The following is an 18721-nucleotide window of genomic DNA, read 5'->3' as shown; positions in this document are numbered from 1 at the left end:
GTGCAATGTTGTTACTACTTGCATTTTATAATTGGAAACTCATTCACTCTGACATTCTCTATACTACGTAAATCATCTCCTAGAGTTTTATTTCATTCATGTCAATGGGACACCAGAATGCTTAATTATAGTATTGGATTATGCTGATAAGGTATATCAGGTTGCATCCAAAACTAATCTTCTTCCTCTCAATATAGTTTATAATAGACAATGCAACATTTGAGCTTGGCTGTCCTTTTCCTCCCATCATAAGAAGACAGAAACTTTGGCTACAGTTTATTTTTTATGGTACCTTTCTCCTCTGATCAGGACATTCTATACAGCTCTTCTATTTGTTCCTGTAGTCTAAATCTTTTCACTTGATCAAAAATATTCTGTCTTTTTATTATAGGATCAGTTGTACATGTCCATAATCTCTATAACTTTATTACTTAATGCTATCACTGATATCTTGATTTTGTATGTCTTATCATTTAATATGTATTGTTTTATGTTTGTTTTTGTGTTTTGTCACATTTGGTATAATTTAATTCTCTTGTTGTTTTTGATTAAATGTTTTGTCTAATCGTGCTCATGTTGAGGACCCCCTTGAAAATGAGATGCTACATCTCAAGGGTTATTCCTAATTAAGAATTTCCAATATTCCAGCAGCTCAAACTTGATACTGCTGAAAATCTGAGGGATTAAAAGTGATTTGAGGTTCTCAAAGGTAGACGGGGGGGCATCTTCACAGAGCCAGTATGTTGCTATGGTAGATTCTCATTGTATGTGCTCTCTGTCAATATCCTAGGATGTCATTTTCATCTAACCTAAACCACTACGGCATGGTGCACGTGGCCAGTGTGAGTGATGTCTTGCTTGACACATCTTTTACACCACCTTGTCAGCGCATGGGAGCCATGGTCGCTTTCCGCTCCTTCCAGGAGTTCACCAGGTCAGTCCTTATAGGAAAAAATTCTATACTTAGATGTTTTTCATTGGTAGGTGAAGGTGATATTGGAAGTGTGATTAATAGCATGTATGATATTCTTCTTCTACAGGAACATAGGGGACGTGATGAGCTGCTTCTCTGACTCTCCTCCCCCAAGTCCAACTTTCCCAGAGGGAGGTAATCCTGTCCTGTACGGTGAAGAGGACAACAAGGTGACAAGAACAGACTTGTATTCTGATTGTCACAGGCTGGTCATTGACCTGTATGGATGTGTATCTTTAAATGAAATGTGGATTTGTTTTGTCATCCAGAGTGTCCAGGATGAACCCATCCATATCCTGAATGTGGCGATAAAGACAGACAGTGACATTGATGACGATGGCCTGGCATCCATGTTCAGAGACTTCACTCAGGCAAAGGTCTACAACAAAGCCTTTGTTTTATTTTTAATTCTAGCACAAGAAGTTAAATGTTTGGAGATGGCTCAGAAAGATCTTTTCAATCTGACATTTTCCCTTTTTATCAATCCCAGAAATCTATGCTGTTTGAACATGGCATCCGTAGGCTGACTTTCCTTGTGGCTCAGAAGGTGAGGGTCTTTATTCATCTTTACCAAGTCAATCTGTTTGTCACAGTCTGCTTCCTTGCATGTCACCAGTTCAATTGTTTTTGAGTAGCATGTCTCAAACATTTACAATTTGTCCAAGCATCTTTCTTTTTTAACTACTAATTTTTTTATTAATGACTTATATATGATTACTGTTCATTTTAATAATTTGACGTAATTTGCATTTTGAATTTAGCTTAATTTCTCTTTGTCTCTGTATCTCCTTCTGCATGCCTTGCTTTTGCTGCATTTATGATGACAGGATTTCAGGAAGCAAGTCAACTGTGAGGTGGACCAAAGGTTTCATGTAAGTATAGGAAGAAAGTAAATGAGGACAGGTGTCTCCTTGATTTAAATCACTAGACAAGTATTGTTGTATTTGCTAAAAACAGAAGTCAGCAATAGAATAATAGACTCATGTCTCTGTCCCAGGGTGATCTTACAGTTACAAAAGACCCCACCTGGTAGATGACAGTTAGCTAGAACATATCATTGTGTTACATACATAGTGTACTGGCACTGAAGGTCCAAAGCACAACTTGTTGTTATTCGGCATATTTATAATTTTTGTTTTTTCTTTTTATTGTTCGGCCAAAAATATGCTGTGGCATGCCTGGAGCTGTGACACGTAGTCATTAAACCTGGTATATTTGGTCTCTGTTTGGATGCCTTCAACCAAAAAAAAAAGAAATGGCATCAACAGCGACGCCATGTTTTTTTCTTATGTTTTTGGTTAATAACTCTTTAACCTTGAGGCCTAGAAGAAGACTTTTTTGGTGGATCCCTTGGATCATTATCAAACACCTACCTGCACCTTACCAGATTTTCTACCATTTTTGAAATTTTTCTAAAATAGTTTTTTCACTCCCTCTCCTCCATATTTCATCCAACTTTCACCAGACTTGGCACATACTATATTTACAACAGTCACATTTGTTTTTGATGACTTTTAATCTTTTCCGATTGGCTTCCAAACTGGAATGGGCGGAGTTCTTGGGAATAGATTGCTCTTACTCTTTAATGCAAAGACTAATATCAACCAAAATTGGGGGATGTGTGCACATGTGAGCCCCAAGTGACCCTACAAAGTCTCATGTAACATTGCCCAAGGTGGCGTTACATTTAATACTAATTTTTAAATAACTGCTTTTCTATCACCATTACATGGCTTGCACTTGGTAAACATGCTCATGCATACTTACAGTCCATATATTAACATGAGAGACTGAGTCTGTTGCTTTGATTTTTGTCGTTTTACCTTTTCTAGTTTGTTTTATAGTAGACATCTCAGTAGAGGTAGATAAATTAGCAGAGAGTATAATCATATGCCTTCATAGGTTTTATCAAGCAGTGACTGCTTCATCTGTCCGTTAGAAGCAGTGGAAACATGAAGCTTACTCGACTGCCAGCGGAAATAAATGAAACTTAACCCACCATTGTGCTGAATCAATAAAAGCTTAGGTCAGCAACTTGTGCACACATTTTTAGCATGGCCGACCAAGTAGGAATTGAACCCCCAATCATGGCAGTTTTGTGACAGTCCTTGTTGATTGTGTTATAGTACAGTGGACTGCATTTATCTTTCCAGATTTGACCCACTATCAACACCTTAATAGTATTCAGATGAAGAGAAGGTGATAATAACAGGGATTTGGGAAAGGATTAAATTTTGAGAAGTAGCAATAGGTGTTGATTTTTCTTTAGATGGGACCATGGCCTCTGATGAGAGCTATTTATGCCAGCTACTGTGACTGCCATTATGTGCCCCTTGTTACATAGAGGTTGTTTTTTCTTTATAGTAGCACCATTCTGCTTGCTCACCCTAAAAAAAAAATCTCAATTTCACTATATTGTAGAGGTGGTGAGTATGGTGTGTAATCACAGTGTCAAATCACAGCTGTGGACATTTTCCAGTGTGTTGCTCTGTCGTTATCATGTAGGCTGTGAGCTGATGAGTGCATCTCCAATCGGTTTGGCATTGTTTTGGCAAGTGGGACACTTCATCTGATAACGTCAAACAGGGCTAGCAGACATTATTCAGAGGATCAAATGTCTCCGGAAAAAGGAAATGTTTTATTCATTAGTGTAGTGAGTGGTACTATATATGTAGCCTATTACCATGACTGTGTGAGCTTGTCGTCAGAGTGAATACACAGTGATTCCCTGAAAGATAAATTACTATAGTAAAGGTGCTCTGATGAACAGTGCATAATACTCCATACACACTGGTGTAGCAATTTAAGAAATGCCCAGAATAGCTTATTTTCACTTGCAGTGATTAGGTTTATTTAGTTGGTGCATGTCTAACTGATTTTGTATTCTTAGCACTAAACTGTTGTTTAAAACCAAGGTTTTTGTTATGAAGACTTGTTGATGTTTTTCCAATTCTATCTCACTATCTTCCAGAGAGAGTTCCCCAAATTTTTCACATTCCGTGCCAGAGACAAGGTAGGTGTCTACATATTACACACAGTATGTCAAATCATCACTCCTACTGTGGGGAAAAAAAGTTTGATGGCCCATGTGGGAAAATAGCATGTCTATTTAAAACATCTAGGGATATATAACTTATCTAAATGTGTCAGATTATTAAGACATAACAAATTATGAAAAATGCAATGTGGACACATTTTTCATTTAGCCAGGAGATCATTCAAAACGGTGTTGTGGTTATAAGAAACAACTTTTCTACCCTTTGGCAGTGTTGAATTTCACTTCATCACAGTTAGTGATGGCTCTTTCTGTCCGTTACCCCGATAGTTTCACTACAATGACACCGCCAAAACTCATTAAAGTAATGAACTCTTTAATTATGTTTCCCATTTAAGAGAAATGACACCCATTAGGAGCTTTCTGAGATTGAGATTGGCCGTGATTTCATTTACTTAATACAATGTGTGGCTCACAGGCATCTTTCTAGTCTTATATGAACTGTTCCTGAAATTGCCAATCTGGGCTATTTTTGTTAATGGAAGAGATGATGGCAGTGAAGACTTAACTTCCTATGGGAAGTCTTTTGTAGTGTATTGCTGTTTGTGACTTTGTCCTGCCCGTGTCTCAATAGTTCGAGGAGGATAGGATCTATCGGCACTTGGAGCCAGCACTAGCTTTCCAGTTGGAGCTCAACCGCATGCGCAATTTCGCCTTGACTGCCATTCCATGTGCCAACCACAAGATGCACCTGTACCTGGGTGCAGCCCGTGTGGAGGTGGGGACGGAGGTTACAGACTACCGTTTCTTCGTACGAGCCATTATCCGCCACTCTGATCTAGTCACAAAGGTGAGAACACAGAAGGAAAATAATAAATTAACATCATTTTTATCACATCAGTTTATTTTGTTCTTTTTGGATGTTTTGGATTGTACACAGTTGTTTGTGTTTTTTAATTTAGATTTCAGAAATGAGTCATACCTGCTCCTACTGCTCCTACTGACTGTTTTTTTTAATCTGTTTCATCGTTAGGAGGCCTCTTTTGAGTACCTTCACAACGAAGCAGAGCGTCTGCTGCTGGAGGCCATGGATGAGCTGGAGGTGGCTTTCAACAACACAACTGTACGAACCGACTGTAACCACATATTCCTCAATTTTGTCCCTACAGTCATCATGGACCCATCAAAGGTTTGTGAAACAATCACACACACATGCACAATTTTCATACACCATTAGCCCACAACTCGCATTGTTAGTAACAAGTTGAGCGTTTGCCTCGCATTAATCTTTCTCTAAAAACTTGTGTTCAGATCGAGGAGTCTGTGCGCTCCATGGTGATGCGTTACGGCAGCCGCCTGTGGAAGCTGCGTGTTTTGCAGGCCGAACTGAAAATTAACATCCGCCTGACTCCGACAGGAAAGCAAATTCCCATCCGCCTCTTCCTCACCAATGAATCAGGCTACTACTTGGACATTAGCTTGTACAAGGAGGTCACTGATTCCCGAACGGGACAGGTGGGGCCCAAAGACCGACAGGTGGGGCACTCATACATTTTCCATCTCATCTGATTGCTATCCAGTCACTGGCAAAGGGCTTCTGCTCCATCCTGGAAACCTCAGCTCTCAGAATGTAATTTATTAGCCTCTTGTAAAGTTAAAGATGTTTTTTCATTTTAATGCCGTTGGAAATAGAATTTCTGGCTTTAAAATTTGGTGAGTAGAGATCCAGTATGGTGTCTTGCCCTTCGCCAGGTGGACAGTTCTTTTAGTAATATGTTTCGCCTCGCAGCTGATCTGGTAAGTTAAACTTCATCCATCCAACCATCCCTCCATCTCTCCATCATCACATCTATCCACTCAGGAGTACGTGAATCTTGAGTAACCATAGTAGGATTTGGTCAATTCTACCCAAAACGATGAAGAAAAAATTCTTGGGTTCACATTTCACACATTGTTTTACTGCCGGTTTTTGTCACATTTGCTCATTAATAGTGGATATGAGAGAAATAAGTTTCCATTTAAAGATTCTAGACATGGTTGGAAATGAACTGGTACAATTTCCTGCAGTTGAATTGAATTTCAAGAAAATTAGTAATGTTTGGGAGATTATAATAATCCAGTGTCTAGTTGTGCGATAATGTGGATGTTCCTAGTGTGAAGTGCTATACTGTCAGGACATAACAACACACAGTTTATTTTTTTAACTTGTTGTGGTTCTACAACAATAAGTGATTGGAAGAGCCTTCTTATATGAGGTAGCAAGTGAATGGTTCAGTCTGAAAATATATAATGCTGTAGCTTGATGTCCTCTCAAGGCTGTCACCATTCCCCGTCTACACAAAACATTGTTCTTTAACATCTGAGTCATGCGTAAGTGCGTGAGTCTGTGTAAATATGTGCATTAGTGCATAGTACAAGATATTGTTTATCATATACTTTGTACTGGTTAATCTTGTAGCAGTGGGATGACAAATATTATTTTTCGTCAGCATCATCATTCCCAAAATCACAATTTTTTTTTAATACCAAGGTTAATGAAAAAGTCATTACATCCGTAAAGTGACTCCTTTCTCCTCCTTTCTTGTCCAGATCATGTTCCAAGCATATGGAGACAAGCAGGGTCCTTTGCACGGCATGCTCATCAACACACCCTACGTCACCAAGGACCTGCTGCAGTCTAAGCGCTTCCAGGCACAGTCTCTGGGCACCACCTATGTCTATGACTTTCCAGAAATGGTTAGACAGGTAAAGTGAAAAAAACACTATAAACTGACATCTTGAGTATTGTGTTTAGATTATAGTATACTTGCAAATAATCTAGAACGTTAATTCTGACTATGGCGTCTCTTTATCCAGGCTCTAAAAAAGCTGTGGCACTCCACCCAAGCCTTTGCCGACTTGCCTAAATGCCCTCTTCCCTCTGAGCTACTAACCTTCACAGAGCTGGTTCTCGACGCCCAGGGTCAGCTGGTGCAGATGAATAGACTGCCAGGAGGCAATGAGGTTTGTTTTTTAAAGCTTTATACATACAACAGTAAGAATAAGAAGACATTTTAACATAACCTTTTTCTTTATCCATCCACCCTCCTATGTCATGTGCAATTTTTACTGTCAGTTTGTCTGGATTTCATTGACTCTGTTGTTGAGTGATTAATACTGTGTTCTTACATGGAAAATTAAACCTTAATTCTGTATATACTATGTAAAATAAATAAATGCATTGATAGATATGATCAGTACTGTGTCTCTTGTAAGTACGTTCCTCTGCTCTGTCTGTTTAGATCGGTATGGTGGCATGGCGGATGACCCTGCGCACGCCAGAATATCCAGCCGGACGAGAGATCATCGTCATAAGTAATGACATCACGCACAAGATAGGGTCATTTGGGCCCCAGGAGGACATATTGTTCCTGCGAGCCTCAGAGATGGCACGAGAGAGCGGCATCCCTCGAATCTACATCGCAGCCAACAGCGGCGCCCGCATTGGCCTGGCAGAGGAGATCAGACACATGTTTCATGTGGCCTGGCAAGATCCAGCTGACCCCTATAAGGTCAGTTTTTTGCTATCCAAAAGCCTTTAGCCTTTTCTTTTCTTGCCTGTTAAAATATTTATTGGCATTTTTTCCTTTGCATTCACATCACTGTCTATCATAACTAAGATGTCATTGTTATATTTACCTCTGCAGGGCTTCAAGTATCTCTACCTCACACCTCAGGATTATAAGAAGGTTTCAGCCCTGAACTCTGTTCATTGTGAGCATGTGGAGGATGAGGGAGAATCTAGGTACATCTTTTTTATTAAAATCAATACATTTTGTGAGAAAATGACAAGCTGGTGTAGAATCAGTGGCAATGACTGTATGATTTAAAGCTCACAAGATTACAACCGAGGTAACAGTGGGAGTGGGAATGCTACTGGAAGGTCACGTCCAGCTGTGAGTGAATATATGTGTTGTCATGCAGGTACAAGATCACTGACATCATTGGAAAGGATGAGGGGCTGGGTGTGGAGAATCTGAAAGGGTCCGGGATGATTGCTGGAGAATCCTCCCTGGCTTATGAGGAGATCATCACCATGAACCTGGTAAGACTGAAGTATGCACACGTGTACAAAAAACACACGCATACATGTTTTCTCCTTATTAGCCTCTAGCTGTAAGCTTATGTGATTTCAACTACACACTTGTCCAAACAAAGAGTTCATTTCTGTGCAAGCTTTCAGCCAGTATCTTCACACTTATCAAAAGCCTTAACATGATTGTCTTGCTCTATAGGTCACATGCCGAGCCATAGGGATTGGGGCCTATCTGGTAAGGCTCGGGCAGCGAACCATTCAAGTGGACAACTCTCACATCATCCTCACTGGAGCTGGAGCACTCAACAAGGTAAAATGTCAAATATAGATGTGCATTGCAGTACAGCACAGAGAGTCTTTCTCTCATGTTTTTAATTGAAAACACAATACTGGTGTGTATGTCTGCGACACCAAATGAGTTATCTCAGACAATTAATGCATATGCATTTTAATGAGGAATTCAATATAAATATTCATTAGTTGGATATTAAAATTTTCCACTAATATGAGAGGAAGGAAGGGAGCTGTGTGTGCATGTCTAAACACAAATTCCACATTATTAACCAGGCCATGACAGGGTCAAATGATGTGTGTGTGTGTGTGTGTGTGTGTGTGTGTGTGTGTGTGTGTATAGACAAAAGAGAAGAAACAGGCAAAGTGTGCAATGATTTTAGTGCTTGTTTCAACTGGGCGATCATGCCTCCTTCTATCTTCTGCTTCGTTATGTTCTACTAGGATTCCCTTTCAATCCCAAGCACAGGCCTGCCTGCCACTCATGGTGGAATAATTGAAAATGAACCATGAAGTTGTATTTGCATAGAAATAGAGTGACATGCCTGAGGCTGCAGCGCAGGACACCCATATCATTTGTTTTTAATCAAAATGAAAACTTTTGCTGAGGCAGATTGTTTCCTGCATGCAGTTGATTGGTGTGTGTGTGCATGTGTGTTTATATATGCATGCCTACACGCTTCACTACCTCCTCTTGCTTTCCATCCTTTGTCCTTGTCAGTGCATTAAGATGACTCCATTTCAAATTAGATGACAGGTCACAACATGACAAATCATGCAAATAGCCCAATGATGGTGTACCTATTTACTGAGAGCTCAATCGTTTTTAGATGTCCCCACTGTTCAGCTCCATTTGTGAGAGTGCAGCCATAGTAATGGTTGCTGACAAGTATTGCAATATATTCTTTGTTTACAATTGATTGTGTGTATTCTAAATGGGGGATTTTATTTTATTTTATTTTTAAAAAGTAAGGGTTATTTTCCCTCCTGTTCATCATCATGTGATTTCCTGGCTATTAACTGAAACTTAATGGAGAGCAGGAGGCTCCCACCTAGAGATCATCATTTCATTAGCTGCTGGAAAGCTCTCATATTTTCATGGGGCCTGGATAGTAACTACTAGCACAAATACCCCAGTGAGCTGTTACATCCAGTTGGCCTCTCTTTTCTTCCTCCCAGTCATCTCCCTCTGTCCCTGCTCCTATATCCCCTTCTCCTCTCTCTGCTGTGAAATCTTAATGAAGCCAGCGATGGCCGGAGGCACAGGGGCTTTGTGTATGTCAAGGTGACTGCAATGTTTCTTGGGGCTGCAGGCTTTCCTGACAGCTTTAGGAGAGTGCCCTAGATTTGTAGCCAGATACATAACCATTAATGGTAATAAAGAAAGTAAATGATGGCTGAAAAGGTGAGAGCGGAGGGTAGGCATTGAGCTCCTCTCTGATTTTTATGGAGCCATGTCAGGACTCTGCCACCTGTTCTTTCCTGCTTATGAAAATAGGGTGGGCTGGGAGTGAGGTTTTATGGCTTCAGGTTGGCACAGGGGCATTTTCGAGGGCAAAAGTAGTTTGGTGGCTTCTATCTCACCATAATAGCCTTGTGTTATCACAGGATTCTGAATAAACACAACAACTAAAAGGAATGTGAACCACTTGCAAGCATGTAAATGAATGAAGTGCTTTGGAGAAAGGGCATGTGTTAATTTGCGCCGTCTGTTAGAAAGTCCCCCAGGTAGAGTGGCAGGTGCTGCCACCCACCTGTAACTGCTGTGATAGAGATTTCTGGCTGCTGATCACCTGTATTGACGAGGCAGTGGGGCAATGTAATGCAGGGTCCCTGCTGTTACCTGGCATGTCTGTGTGCGATCACATTGATCCACAGCTCCATGGGCCAGAAGCCTGGTGACACTTTCCATTCTGAGCCAAGGTTGCACAACATGAGCAGTGGATTAACTCTGCTTCCTCCGTTGGAGTGCAGAAAGTAGAGGCTGTTACAGGGTAAATCCACACTAAATTAAATTGGGCAGAAAACGGCAGCTCTGATTTTCAAGTATTTTTCACAAGCAGAGCTGAGCTGCCTTTACCCTTAAAAGCCTTGTTAACATCAATGGTATATGCCTAAAACACCAGAGTCAAATCTTGGAATGTCAAGAGGAAAAAATATTACCATTAAATCTGAAATTAACATCTTTGTATTTCCCTATGCTAGGTGCTGGGCAGAGAAGTGTACACATCGAATAACCAGCTTGGTGGAATTCAGATCATGCACAACAATGGTGTGACCCACAGTACTGTTTGTGATGACTTTGAGGGAGTCTTCACTCTCCTGCAGTGGTTGTCCTACATGCCCAAGGTAATATTTAGCTGTGGTGTTGAATAACATGCTTTCAGTGTAATAAATGTACAATTCATTTATCATAGAACTGTGTGTGTGTTTTTTGTTTTTTTTTTTAAATTGTAAAATAAAGACATTTCTTTTCTTCAGTGTACCTCTAGTCCAGTGCCTATCCTCAACTCAAAGGATCCTATCGATAGGCCGGTGGACTTTGTGCCTACAAAGGCTCCATATGACCCTCGCTGGATGTTAGCGGGACGTCCCAACCAGAGTGAGTGCCTTGTCTGAGTGTCCAGAGTAGGAATTATTCTTTAAACTCTTTTTTGGGGGGTTTCTTTGATCCCATTTAAAACAAAAAACAAAAACACTGGGTATGTGTAAGTCATTTAACTCATTTATCAATTCATCATTTATGCAGTAAAATGTCAAACATTTGCGATCAAGCTCTCAGTTTTTCTGAGGATTTTCTGCTTTTCTGGGTTATTAATTAAATATTTGTCTGTTTTGGATTGTTAGTGGTATGTTAGACAAAACATGCAATTTTAAGATGTCAACTGAACATGTAACAGTTACATTTTTATATGTATTTTTATAGACCAAATGTTCAATGTTAATGACCAACTGTTAGTTGCAGCCCTACATTAGAGCCATCACCTGCTCCTGTTGTGCTAAAAGCTCGTATTATCTTATATATTACATTCTGGCTCAAGCTATGATGACAATGATTCATACACTTTTGCTTTCGCTCATTTCCTCTACTAATCCTCTCCATCCAAAATGCTTTATCAGCAGTTGGATTTTGCTTTTTTGTTGTTGTTTAAAGTAAATATAAAGATTTATCATTTCAGCCTGATATTCCCTGGTTTAAAGGTTGAAATAATTCATTACTAGAGAGAAGCTGTTAAGAAAGAAAGAGAGAGAGAGAAACGGTGAAGCCTAATATCAGGGTGGTAAAGGCAAGATCAAGATAGCACCAAAATGGATGCAATGTGTTTTACACTGCAGGTCACGACAGGTTCCACATCAGTGTAATTACAACTTGGAACAGCAAAGAGATTGTTGGTGGGTGGGTGGGGGGTTGGGGGGGTGTCAACGTATCTGGTAGTGATGAGTGGAGAGGCTTAATTGAATTGTAACCTCATAGACTTGGGTATGTTTCTCTGGGTGTGCATGCAGAAAAAGAGCTGAGCAAACCATCTTTACAGTCATCCATCATGGCTGCTGCCAAGATTACAAATTCTGATCTTAAAAAAAATAAATTACACAGCTTTGGATTGTAAAAATAAAAGTTTTGCAACAATTAACTCTTTTTTTTCCTGTTTCACTTTTTTTTTTTTTATCTGTATATTAAGGTCCAAAGGGTTCCTGGCAGAGTGGTTTCTTTGACCACGGCTCCTTCATAGAGATGATGCAGCCATGGGCTCAGAGTGTGGTGGTAGGCAGAGCCAGGTGAGTGCCCAAGCAGAACTCTAAGCCCACATGACACACTGCCAAAACCTGAATCAGTTCAAACTGTGGAGAAACCTGTTAGCTTGACGTACATGTCAGCGCTGAAAATGGCCTCTCTTCACAGACTGGGTGGTATACCTACTGGAGTGGTTGCTGTGGAAACCAGGTCAGTGGAGCTGTCTATCCCAGCCGATCCAGCCAATTTGGACTCGGAGGCTAAGGTAAGGGGGGGGGGGGGGGTCACTCAATGCGTATTATCAAGCGTGAAAAGACACTAAAGGATTTAGACATTTACAGATGCCCAGGGACTAATGCTTACTTTCTGATTTTGTATATTTAGATCATCCAGCAGGCAGGACAGGTGTGGTTCCCAGATTCTGCTTTCAAAACCGCTCAGGCCATCAAGGACCTGAACCGAGAGGGCCTTCCACTTATAGTGTTTGCCAACTGGAGGGGCTTTTCTGGAGGAATGAAAGGTACTTCTGCTTTCATGGTAATCAGTCAATCTGGTATCAAATCCGCTCAGCGTCTCATACACAGCTCTCCTTCTTAGATATGTACGACCAGGTGTTGAAGTTCGGGGCCTACATCGTGGACGGGCTGAGAGAGTACAAGCAGCCAGTTCTGGTTTATATTCCCCCCCAGGCTGAGCTGAGGGGAGGCTCCTGGGTGGTTATAGATCCCACCATCAACCCCCGTCACATGGAGATGTACGCTGACAAGGACAGTCGGTGAGTTTGACGGAAAAGAGGGCAGATCAAGTTGTCATCTTTTATCGCACCAACTTTTGTTCACTTAAACCATTCTCGTCTCCAGGGGTGGAGTGTTGGAGCCCGAAGGAACAGTGGAGATCAAGTTCAGGAGGAAGGACCTGGTGAAGACCATGAGAAGAGTTGATCCAGTTTACACTGGCTTGGCTGAAAGATTGGGTGAGTCCCCCTGGTTCAATTCTAATTATAACTCTTTACCAGCATCTTTGTCCTCTGTAGCCTTATTCTCATTTATAGTATCTTTCTTCCTCCCATACTGTTTTAGTAAGAAGAAATAAATCAGGTGGGAGCATGTGTGCATTCCCTGTGTTTCCTTAGTCGCTGTTGATTGTATCATCTTCGCTGCACTCCTTTGGGAGACGTGTCAATCACATCCTGCTCGGATCAATCACCAGCTCTCCCGTGCTACTTATTGATTTTCATTGGAGCTCAGAGAAACTGCGGCCCAATGCTGCGTGGATTTGACGCTTTGGGCCAATTGGTGGAATGTAGGGTTTGAGAGCTTACAGATTGGAATTGACAGAAATCAGTCTTTGGTGACAGCAGCAAAGGGTTTGGAGGGGGAGGAGGGGCGCTTTAAACAAAAGGCTGTTAACAGGAGTTACTTCACAGCTGCATACTCATGTAGAGCTTGATTTGATGGTAATGGGACTATAAGCAAAAGGCCAGGAATTGTTGGCTTTCACACCTAAACTTTAATCCCTGGTGTACCTAGTAGGATTAACAGCAAATTGTTATCCATAGACTCATCCATATAGTGTTTACGCTGTTATTTTTAAAATTTATTGGACTTTGCTTTTCACTGTCTTCAACAGGAACTCCAGAGCTGAGCCCCCCTGATCGTAAAGAGCTCGAGACCAAGCTAAAGGAGCGCGAGGAGTTTCTGCTGCCCATCTACCACCAGGTGGCTGTGCAGTTTGCAGACCTCCATGACACCCCAGGTCGTATGCAAGAGAAGGGCGTAATCACGGTGAGCACTCCCTTCTTTTTTTTTTTTTATTAATTCTGTCATGCGTGCATGTATTGCTGCAGTATAAATGTGCATTATGTGAATAAGTTGAAAAGCCCACAGGGGGATATCGGTCTAGCTGCTGCCACACCTGCCAAGTGAATAATGTTTCGTCTCACCAGGCTGTGAGGCTCGTCCTCATAATTATCTTCTGATGACCCTGGTCAATCACCTTAGAAAGCACAGAGCAGCCTCAGGCGCTTTCTCAGTCTGTGCCTTCCCAGTCCCATCGTTCACACACACATACACACACACACACACACACACACTCACATGACCAGAGGGGTGTTGAGGGGTTGATGGCAGTCAGGTTATTTCCACAGTATAGTCTGTAAATACTCACTAATACTGCTCTGTATTTTCTAATCAAGTACATTAGTTTTACAAGTGCCGTATTTAAATTACTAAATCCATATCAATAGTGAAATTAATATTATAACCTGACGTTAAATTGTTTGTTTTATGAATCCACACATATTGATATGGCCTAAATGCAATCAGTGGATTACAGTATCTGTCTTTTTCACATTAAATGTACCTTTTTTATGTGGTTTAACAGTGTCTACCATTCAAGACAGAAAAAAGTATCCATATCCATGTTCATTAAAGTGTCCATAAAGAATAAAATACATTTCTTCATGTGATGATTGTAAATGAGATGTTGAAGTAGCTCTTCATAAATGTATTTGCTCATATATTTTTTTGTCTTGTGCCCCTCGCAGGATATCCTGGAATGGCAAACGTGCCGTCACTTCTTCTACTGGCGTCTGCGGCGTCTGCTCTTGGAGGACACAGTGAAGAGGAAGATCCAAGCTGCCAACAACGAGCTGACAGACGGCCAGATCCAGGCAATGCTGCGCCGCTGGTTTGTGGAAGCCGAGGGGGCTGTCAAGGTAACACTTTACATAACACTTGCAGGCAGGCTTTGTTAGCAAGGCTCTTATGATTGAGTAACTTTGAGTGGGGAAAACCCCTAATTAATATCTCATAGACCTCACCAGTTTGTGAACTGACGGTTCATTTTAAACTAAGAGCTACATTTTAAATGTTTCAAAGAAGCATTATTGAGTATGCATTATATTTTTCTGTTTAGAGCAGGAGATTGTGCACGTGTCACTAATCATTTATCACTATCACAAACTTGTCATGTTTGCTTATGTATTGTATGTGATTTCATGCCGTTTGTTATGTAATCATATTCAAAGTCATTATATTCAGTCCTCTGTGAGTCTTTGATAAATAACAGTTTTCTTCATATGATGCCATTGTTAAATAGGTGATACTGAACTCTAAATGAGTTTCTGGGGAAGTGTATAGGTGCACTCGAATAAACACCTAGCTGGCCCTTGGGAATGATTACAGTTTTTTTTCCTGGATTCCATTCCCTTGTCCACAAGGTGTGCCAGATAAAGAAGTCGGAACATTCCTATTAAATCTTCGTGATTGAATACAGATGGAGTGATAACTGGTAATAAATGAAAATAAACATCCCTGAAAGATGCATATATGCTGTTCCCTCCAACCCAGTCTAGTGGGCTCAGAGGACCAGCCGCAGGGTTGACAGGAGCCTGCCCAGCATTTGAGATCTCCTAAGAAGTGGCCTTCTTGTTAGCTAATATATTATCCCAATCAGGACTGGCTGTCTTAAGCCACAATTAATCACAGCCCTGGCACGTGCAGATAGGAGAGCAACACGCTGTTTCTTAATTAAAAGCAAACAGATTAAAAATGATTAATAAGGGCATTAAATGTTCTTGTGGACCTCAAGCAGGACTGTTCATAAAAAGGCAAGAGCCCATTAAACTCCTCCACCCTTAAATCTTTGCTAAGCCCTCCAGCCTGGCTTTGTTTGGGATCAGAGATGCCAGCACTCATGAATACTAATTAGCTTATCAGGTCCAGTCAACAAGACATCAGACCCCCACTTTGTGCCTGTCCATCTCTTTTGTTGATGTTGATTTTTATTTTTATGTGTGATAATTTATATGTTTTCTGATATACTAACTAGAGCCCAACTAATACTGGATTTTTTAGGCTGATACTGATATCAAGAAGTAAAGCAGCCGATAATCTCATACAGTATAAACAGAATATATATGTAAATACACATTTTTTGCAATCGATCAAATGGGGTTATCAAACACTTGTGATGTGGCATGATATTTTACAGTTTAATAATAAACTTCTCTGGAGATTTAATAATTCTACATGTATTAAACTTGAATTAAGAAAATGGATTAAACATACATTAAATACTTCCTATATAACTTTTAAAACATATATATCTATACTGATATCTGTGATAGGCCGATATCCTCAGAACTTTTTTTTCTTTATTTCTACTCAATCAATAAGAAAAAAATGTGATTTCTAGGCTGTATTAACCCATAAATACTTTTGTTCATAACAGGCCTATCTGTGGGATAACAATGACGAGGTGGTAGGATGGCTAGAGAGGCAACTAGCTGAAGAAGAGGGCGCAAGGTCTGTCATCGATGAGAACATCAAGTACATCCGCCGAGATCACATCCTCAAGCAGATTCGCAGGTGATGATTCTAAGCAGCGCCACTTCAAAGTGCTTAAGAGTTATATAGTACAACTCATTTTCACCTGTCATAAACCCCATCCACCTACTTGACAAACATGAGAAATCCAACTTTCCTTGAATGATTATAACATTACCCCCCCCCCCCCATTCTCATTTTCAGCCTTGTGCAAGCCAATCCCGAGGTTGCCATGGATTCTATTGTGCACATGACCCAGCACATCTCACCCACTCAGAGAGCCGAGGTGGTCCGTATCCTTTCCACTATGGAGACATCAGCCTCCTCCTAGTGGGAGCCTGGCCTTTCCTCCCTCCCTTCCTGCCTGGCTGGCTGGCTGGCTGAAGCACCGCTCAAGCCACAACCACAGTCAAAGGAGCCTGGCTCCTGACGGGGACCCGGGCTGGAAACTGAGGCTGGAGGAGCCAACGTGATGGCCCTTGGCAGTTGCCAGGTTACTGATGAATCGTTGGCAATGATTCTCACTAAGCTAAGCTAAGAGTGCAGATGACTGACATCAGTTATAACATTTTCTAAATGTCTTACATGTGTGCTAGTGATTAGATAAATTTGTGTTTTTTTGTACTCAAGTGCAATTGAAATATCTACTTAGTGACTAATATGTAATAATATGTTTGGAGTTTACACATTTGACCCAAGTGGATGTTTTCCATGATAATCAGTTGCCTCCATTCTTTTGAACTGGAGTTTGCACAGCAGTCTATTTAGCCTGTTGTTGTCATATTAAAATGCACCTTGGATTTTGACATATGCTTGTTAGGATTTCCAAGTGTTTTGATGAGCAACAGAACAATGACAACACATTGCTGGAGACAAGAAAGGGAGTTTCATACTCCTAAGTAGGGAGCACTTAGTTACTGAACAAAGATAGGGGAACACTACAACAGATTTGGACAGGAGAGCCCAGCAGGGAGCGGGGACAAGGTCCCTTTTAGACCCCGACTGTTTCACAGTCACCCTGCAGTGAGCAATGGGCAGCTCGCCTCACAACAATACAACAGCTGTCCCTTCTGTTCGTACCCACACATGCTGCTTCAGATGCACTTTACTGCTTACTGTTCTTTCACATTGCACCCAGAACCAAATGTGCATAGTTTCCACTGTTAAATGTAGTATACAAACATACATCCACATACACGCACAAAGTGACAGAGGTGGTAATAGTTTAAATGAGATTTGAAGACACACAGAGTGGATAATGGCATGCTTGTTGAGAAAAATAGTCTGTTCTCCCTTGGGTTACTTTTTTTTGTGTTGCTTAAAGCCAATCATTGAAAGTTATGGGGTTTTTATTTGAGGGTTTGTTTTTTAACTAAAGAACTATTTTTGAATTTACAATTAGATGGTTAAATCATTAAATGTCTGTTTGTGAAAAAACAAAGGCGACTGTTCACTGGACTTACGTGTTACATGTCACACATGGCATCCAATTTGAACTGTAATTCACATTAACTGTTTATTTAATGTTTGTACTTTATGTATATGAAATGTTACTTATTTTTAATATTTTTTGGAAAATAATGCTTGAATCACATCTTACTTCTCCACTTGAGTTTGTTACTAATAGGCAGATACTTGTATTGTGAAAGGAAAAGTACATAACATTAGAAGAGCACCATCATTTTGAATTCAGTCCAGTAGATCACTGTCAAATGCTCTGCTGAAAAAGCAACATTAGCAATGTGAAATGGCTTCATGGTCAGTGCTGTGCCTTTTCTGTGCCTGTATCGACACATAGTCCAGTTGCTTTATAAGTGACTGTTTTTCTTCCTATACAAGAATGGAGAATGGATTAACAGTGACGATCTCTATATGTGTTTGCAAATTTAATAAAGCTTACCCAACTTAGTTTTAAGTGTGTTTGTGTTTTGAAAATCCATATTTTTGTGACATTAAAAAAGTAAGATGGTGTTTTGTTTGGGTTTTTTAAAACTCAAGTTTCCAAGAATTTGCACTAATTTAATTTGTCAATTATTTGAATATATTGATGATCCTCAAGACAGATAATCACATCACTGGAAGCCTCATTAATTTTAGCAGTCGGAACAAAGTCTATTACTCTGGAGAGACATTTTCTGATTACTCGAAAATGATAGTCTTCCCATTCCTCAACCCACAGATGATTAAAGTGGAATTTTTTTCCCTGGCTTTTAAACTTCAACAGTCTTAAGGAGGATGAAGCAGATCAAACAAATATTGAGGAATCCATCTCATCCTTTTTTTTTTGTATTATTGTGTCTCGTTCTTTCATATTATCCCCATG

The 18721-nt window shown here is 40.4% G+C and overlaps 1 protein-coding gene across 5 annotated transcripts in view; it reads left to right on the top strand.

Moving 5' to 3' along the window:
- acaca (acetyl-CoA carboxylase alpha) overlaps positions 1-18306 on the top strand; it is a 33040-nt gene extending 14734 nt beyond the window's left edge. For 3 of the 5 annotated variants that reach the window (XM_053331774.1, XM_053331775.1, XM_053331772.1), the window contains 26 exons: positions 791-934; positions 1041-1143; positions 1243-1350; positions 1464-1520; positions 1801-1845; positions 3945-3986; positions 4603-4818; positions 5002-5157; positions 5280-5504; positions 6558-6713; positions 6825-6971; positions 7250-7519; positions 7655-7752; positions 7932-8052; positions 8243-8353; positions 10540-10683; positions 10816-10936; positions 12018-12114; positions 12239-12335; positions 12455-12590; positions 12668-12845; positions 12931-13043; positions 13700-13854; positions 14616-14786; positions 16304-16440; positions 16603-18306. In XM_053331774.1, the coding sequence (XP_053187749.1) occupies positions 791-934; positions 1041-1143; positions 1243-1350; positions 1464-1520; positions 1801-1845; positions 3945-3986; positions 4603-4818; positions 5002-5157; positions 5280-5504; positions 6558-6713; positions 6825-6971; positions 7250-7519; positions 7655-7752; positions 7932-8052; positions 8243-8353; positions 10540-10683; positions 10816-10936; positions 12018-12114; positions 12239-12335; positions 12455-12590; positions 12668-12845; positions 12931-13043; positions 13700-13854; positions 14616-14786; positions 16304-16440; positions 16603-16729 (3475 nt within the window). In that variant the 3' untranslated portion in view covers positions 16730-18306. The remainder of the gene's footprint in view (positions 1-790; positions 935-1040; positions 1144-1242; positions 1351-1463; positions 1521-1800; positions 1846-3944; positions 3987-4602; positions 4819-5001; positions 5158-5279; positions 5505-6557; positions 6714-6824; positions 6972-7249; positions 7520-7654; positions 7753-7931; positions 8053-8242; positions 8354-10539; positions 10684-10815; positions 10937-12017; positions 12115-12238; positions 12336-12454; positions 12591-12667; positions 12846-12930; positions 13044-13699; positions 13855-14615; positions 14787-16303; positions 16441-16602) is intronic. The other 2 variants (XM_053331773.1, XM_053331776.1) reach the window with 1 other exon arrangement.
- Positions 18307-18721: the final 415 nt, after the last annotated feature.

Source organism: Scomber japonicus, chromosome 13 (assembly GCF_027409825.1).
Source record: "Scomber japonicus isolate fScoJap1 chromosome 13, fScoJap1.pri, whole genome shotgun sequence".
NCBI classification, from domain to species: Eukaryota; Metazoa; Chordata; class Actinopteri; order Scombriformes; family Scombridae; genus Scomber; species Scomber japonicus.
The sequence above is the reverse complement of the archived record's forward strand: the minus strand, read 5'-3'. Positions and strand labels throughout refer to the sequence as shown.